At 49.7% G+C, this 6,353-nt stretch overlaps 1 protein-coding gene across 1 annotated transcript; it reads right to left on the reverse strand.

The window, feature by feature from the left end:
- Positions 1 to 4,352: 4,352 nt before the first annotated feature.
- On the reverse strand, positions 4,353 to 5,632 carry LOC110517830 (synaptotagmin-7-like). Its single transcript, XM_021595701.2, has 2 exons — positions 5,435 to 5,632; positions 4,353 to 5,068 (listed from the first exon to the last, which is right to left on the reverse strand). Exons 1-2 carry the CDS (start codon positions 5,609 to 5,611, stop codon positions 4,964 to 4,966), a joined length of 282 nt encoding a protein of 93 aa, XP_021451376.2. The 5' UTR covers positions 5,612 to 5,632; the 3' UTR covers positions 4,353 to 4,963.
- Positions 5,633 to 6,353: the final 721 nt, after the last annotated feature.

A 6,353-nucleotide genomic window follows, 5' to 3' on the forward strand; every position in this document is an offset into this window, starting at 1 on the left:
CCTCCTGACCTCCAGACTAGACTACATAACCTCCTGACCTCCAGACTAGACTATATAACCTCCTGACCTCCAGACTAGACTACATAACCTCCTGACCTCCAGACTACCACAGACTAGACAACATAACCTCCTGACCTCCAGACTAGACTACATAACCTCCTGACCTCCAGACTAAACTACATAACCTCCTGACCTCCAGACTAGACTACATAACCTCCTGACCTCCAGACTACCACAGACTAGACTACATAATCTCCTGACCTCCAGACTAGACTACATAACCTCCTGACTTCCAGACTAGACTACATAACCTCCTGATCTCCAGACTAGACTACATAACCTCCTGACCTCCAGACTAGACTACATAACCTCTTGACCTCCAGACTAGACAACATAACCTCCTGAACTCCAGACTAGACTACATAACCTCCTGACCTCCAGACTAGACAACATAACCTCCTGACCTCCAGACTAGACTACATAACCTCCTGAACCCCAGACTAGACTACATAACCTCCTGACCTCCAGACTAAACTACATAACCTCCTGACCTCCAGACTAGACTATATAACCTCCTGACCTCCAGACTACCACAGACTAGACTACATAACCTCCCGACCTGCAGACTAGACTACATAACCTCCTGACCTCCAGATTAGACTACATAACCTCCTGGCCTCCAGGCCAGACTACATAACCTCCTGACCTCCAGACTACCACAGACTAGACTAAATAACCTCCTGACCTCCAGACTAAACTACATAACCTCCTGACCTCCAGACTAGACTACATAACCTCCTGACCTCCAGACTACCACAGACTAGACTACATAACCTCCTGACCTCCAGATTAGACTACATAACCTCCTGACTTCCAGACTAGACAACATAACCTCCTGACCTCCAGACTAGACTACAGAACCTCCTGACCTCCAGACTAAACTACATAACCTCCTGACCTCCAGACTAGGCTATATAACCTCCTGACCTCCAGACTACCACAGACTAGACTACATAACCTCCTGACCTCCAGACTAGACAACATAACCTCCTGACCTCCAGACCAGACTACATAACCTCCTGATCTCCAGACTAGACTACATAACCTCCTGACCTCCAGACTAGACTACATAACCTCCTGACCTCCAGACCAGACTACATAACCTCCTGACCTCCAGACTAGACTACATAACCTCCTGACCTCCAGACTAGACTCCATAACCTCCTGACCTCCAGACTACCACAGACTAGACTACATAACCTCCTGACCTCCAGACTAGACAACATAACCTCCTGACCTCCAGACTAGACTACATAACCTCCTGACCTCCAGACCAGACAACATAAACTCCTGACCTCCAGACTAGACTCCATAACCTCCTGACCTCCAGACTAGACTACATAACCTCCTGACCTCTCCATTCTACTGTTACTCACCCCTTCGGTTCCCTTTAGCTATGATCACCTTCATTACCATCAGCAGCATTATCAGTGTTATTATTAATATCAATAAAACTGTTATTGTTATTGCTAGTATTATTATTACTTTTGTCAAAGAAGTGCAGATACATTTCCACCCAAAGCTGTAGTTGTAATGAGGGGCTAAAGAAAGAGGGAAAAGAGAAACCAGTTTGATATGTAGATGATGTATAATGATATAATGTATTATCGAGGTGTATGTTGATGAAGAGATAGAAGAATATATCCTATGTCGGATGTTTGAATGGTGTGCTGCGTCAGTGAACACACACACACCACACACACACACACACACACACACACACACCACACACACACACACACACACACACACCACACACACCACACACACCACACCACACACCACACCACACACACACACACACACACCACACACCACACACCACACACCACACACCACACACCACACACAATAAAACAGCTTTTTTTTGTTTTGCGTCTTATATATACCACATCATCTTTACATTGAAATACCATTTTGAATTGTAATCTTCAGTATTCTTCATTTTTATGAAAAATGACATCATTTTTTGTTGTATTTTCTTTTCATGTTGTTGTTGTTTCATCATCCTCTTTTTTTCTCGCTCCAATCGTTGTCATGGGAATGGCAGGAATAAGTGTTCCGCAGTTCAGCTCAAAGTTCAGTTAATTCAAGTTAGTTTTTTAATAATCTCTAAGTTTTTTGGAGCTACAACACAGCACCCACAGCACACAGACAACAAGGGGTCCAGCAAGGGGGAGAGTCACTAATGTTGTGCCAGAGAGAGAGAGGGAGAGACAGAGACAGAGACAGAGAGACAGAGAGAGACAGAGACAGAGAGACAAAGAGAGAGAGAGAGAGAGAGAGAGACAGAGAGACAAAGAGAGAGAGAGAGAGAGAGAGAGAGAGAGAGAGAGAGAGAGAGAGAGAGAGAGAGACAACAGCATCAAGTGTCAATAATTCAATTTGTCCAGCGATCTTCAGGTTATGTCATCATCACAAACAGTATTGATTGGTTTCTTTCTCTCTACAACTTCAGTTGAACATTATACCACTTTCCAGAGAAGAGAGAGAAGGTTATAACAAGGAGAAAAGATAGAGAGGGTAGACACGTTCAGAAAGAGAGAGAGAGATTGCTGGGACAATTCCAACCAATATAGACACACACAGGAGAGAAGGAGAGGGAGACATCACACAGGAGAGAAGGAGAGGGGGTAATCACAGAGGAGAGAAGGAGAGGGGGTAATCACAGAGGAGAGAAGGGGACATCACACAGGGGAGAAGGGGACATCACGCAGGAGAGAAGGAGAGGGGGACATCACACAGGAGAGAAGGGGACATCACACAGGGGAGAAGGGGACATCACGCAGGAGAGAAGGAGTAGGGGACATCACACAGGAGAGAAGGAGAGGGAGACATCACAGAGGAGAGAAGGAGAGGGGGTAATCACAGAGGAGAGAAGGGGACATCACACAGGGAAGAAGGGGACATCACGCAGGAGAGAAGGAGAGGGGGACATCACGCAGGAGAGAAGGAGAGGGGGACATCACACAGGAGAGAAGGAGAGGGAGACATCACAGAGGAGAGAAGGAGAGGGGGACATCACACAGGAGAGAAGGGGACATCACACAGGAGAGAAGGAGAGGGGGAGAGGGAGACATCACAGAGGAGAGAAGGAGAGGGGTACATCACAGAGGAGAGAAGGAGAGGGGGACATCACACAGGAGAGAAGGAGAGGGGGAGAGGGAAATATCATAGAGGAGAAAAGGAGAGAAGGAGAGGGAGACATCACACATGAGAGAAGGAGAGAAGGACAGACGGAGAGAAGAAGAGGGAGACATCACACAGGAGAGAATGAGAGAAGGACAGAAGGAGAGGGAGACATGACACAGGAGAGATGGAGAGGGAGACATCACAGAGGAGAGACGGAGAGAAGGACAGAAGGACAGAAGGAGAGAAGGAGAGGGAGACATCACACAGGAGAGATGGAGAGGGAGACACCACAGAGGAGAGACGGAGAGAAGGAGAGAAGGACAGAAGAAGAGAAGGAGAGGGAGACATCACAGAGGAGATAAGGAGAGAAGGACAGAAGGACATCACAGATGAGAGAAGGAGAGGGGGACATCACACAGGAGAGAAGGGGACATCACACAGGGGAGAAGGGGACATCACGCAGGAGAGAAGGAGAGGGGGAGAGGGAGACATCACAGAGGAGAGAAGGAGAGGGGGACATCACACAGGAGAGAAGGAGAGAAGGAGAGGGAGACATCACACAGGAGAGAAGGAGAGGGAGACATCACAGAGGAGAGAAGGAGAGGGAGACATCACAGAGGAGAGAAGGAAAGGGAGACATCACAGAGGAGAGAAGGAGAAGGGCACATCACACAGAAGCGAAGGAGAGAAGGAGAGGGAGACATCACACAGGAGAGAAGGAGAGAAGGAGAGGGAGACATCACACAGGAGAGAAGGAGACATCACAGATGAGAGAAGGAGAGGGAGACATCACAGAGGAGAGAAGGAGAAGGGCACATCACACAGGAGAGAATGAGAGAAGGAGAGGGAGACATCACACAGGAGAGAAGGAGAGAAGGAGAGGGAGACATCACTCAGGAGAGAAGGAGAAGGGCACATCACACAGGAGAGAAGGGGAGGGGGAGAGGGAAATATCACAGAGGAGAAAAGGAGGGAAGGAGAGGGAGACATCACACATGAGAGAAGGAGAGAAGGACAGACGGAGAGAAGAAGAGGGAGACATCACACAGGAGAGAAGGAGAGAAGGACAGAAGGAGAGAAGGAGAGAGAGACATCACAGAGGAGAGAAGGAGAGAAGGACAGAAGGAGAGGGAGACATCACACAGGAGAGATGGAGAGGGAGACATCACAGAGGAGAGACGGAGAGAAGGACAGAAGAACAGAAGGAGAGAAGGAGAGGGAGACATCACAGAGGAGAGATGGAGAGAAGGACAGGGACACCTCATTTCCATACAGATTATTTTCTAGAGGGGTTTTGTCTGTCTCAGAATTACTTTACACTCATATTACTGTTACTTGGAATATTTGTTTATAATGGCACTGCATATTTTATTTAAAGATTTTCTGTGATTCCATGGGACATCGTTGCAGTGGCCAAAATGGCACCGTACCTACAGTAGGCTAGTACAGGCTGCAGTGGGGAAGAGACAAACCACACGTCAGATCTCAACATAAGGACAGACAGACAGAAACAGGGGGACCATTGGCAGGGTGGCGGAGGGAGACAGGGGTGAATGAGAAGAAACCGAGGAAGAGAGGAGAGATGTATAATAAAACAGATAGAGGAGAAGAGAGGAGGGCAGAGGGGTCTAAAGGTAAAGAGAGCGGATGGCTAATTGTACCCGTATTTTGCAGCCTGGTAGCTAGTCAGTGTTGTGCATAAGGATGGGGATTGGACGTTGGAGGGAGGGGGGGGGGTATGGGGTCACTGAAGAGGGGGTAGGCGGGACCATCAGGCCTTGAGAGCGTGCCATTGGGCCACATTGGTACGCGGCCGGCCCATCATGTCCTTCCAGTGTTTCACTTCCGCTGGACCACTCTTCCATGATAGGTAGATCTGAGAAAGAAAGAGAGGGAGAGGGAGAGAGAGAGGGAGGTAGAAGGGGTAGGGAGAGATGGAGAGAAAGAGAGAAAGAAGGGGAGAGAGAGAGAGAGAGAGAGGGAGGGAGAGGGGGTAGGGAGAGATGGAGAAAAAGAGAGAAAGAAGGAGAGAGAGAGAGTGAGAGAGAGACAAAGAGAGAAAGAAGGGGAGAGAGAGAGAGAGAGAGAGACAAAGAGAGAGACAAAGAGAGACACACAGAGAGAGAGAGGGAGGGAGTGAGAGGGAGTGCGAGAGAGATTTTTTGTCCATCAAAATAATCCAATCAGGGATGTTCTCAGGTTTAACCCAGGTAAAATGGGCAGGGAGCGGTGAGTTGGTTACCTTGCCAATGACATCGTTGCGGCTGAGCCGGTCCTTGTCCATGACCGTGATGATGATGGTGGTCTCCCGGAGGACGTGGGCCGGAACCTCGAAGGGGAAAGACTCATTGAAGACGGGGTTGAGACAACGCTTTATAGTCACTGTCTTCTTCTTCTCAACACGTTTGTCCTTGTGCATCAGCCAAAGCTTCACATAGGGGTCTGAAAGGAGGAGGTGGAGGAGGTGGAGGAAGAGGAGGAGGAAGAGGAGGAGGAGGAATAGGTGGAGGTGGAAGAGGTGGAGGTGGAGGAGGAAGAGGAAGAGGAAGAGGAGGAGGTGGAGGAGGAGGAGGAAGAGGAAGAGGACGAGGTGGAGGAGGAGGAAGAGGTGGAGGTGGAAGAGGTGGAGGTGGAAGAGGTGGAGGTGGAAGATGTGGTGTAGGAGGAGGAGGAAGAGGAGGAGGTGGAGGAGGAGGAGGAAGAGGTGGAGGAGGAGGAGGAAGAGGAGGAGGTGGTGGAGGAGGAAGAGGAGGAAGAGGAGGAAGAGGAAGAGGAAGAGGTGGTGGAAAAGGTGGAAGAGGTGGTGTAGGAGGAGGAGGAAGAGGTGGAGGAGGAGGAGGAAGAGGAGGAGGAGGTGGAGGAGGAAGAGGAGGAAGAGGAGGAGGAAGAGGAGGAGGAGGTGGAGGATGAGGAGGAGGAGGAGGTGGAGGAAGAGGAGGTGGAGGAGGAGGTGGAAGAGGAGGCGGAGGAGGAGGTGGAAGAAGAGGAGGAGGAGCAAGAGGAGGTGGGGTGGAGGTGGAGGAGGAGGAGGAGGAGGAGAGGGAGGATGAGGTGGAGGAGAAGGAGAGGGATGAGGAGGAGGTGGAGGTGGAGGAGGAGGAGGAGAGGGAGAAGAAGGAAGAGGAGGTGGTAGAGGAGGAGGAGGAGAAGAGGAATACAGG

This window comes from Oncorhynchus mykiss, chromosome 2, assembly GCF_013265735.2.
Source record: "Oncorhynchus mykiss isolate Arlee chromosome 2, USDA_OmykA_1.1, whole genome shotgun sequence".
Taxonomy (NCBI): Eukaryota; Metazoa; Chordata; class Actinopteri; order Salmoniformes; family Salmonidae; genus Oncorhynchus; species Oncorhynchus mykiss.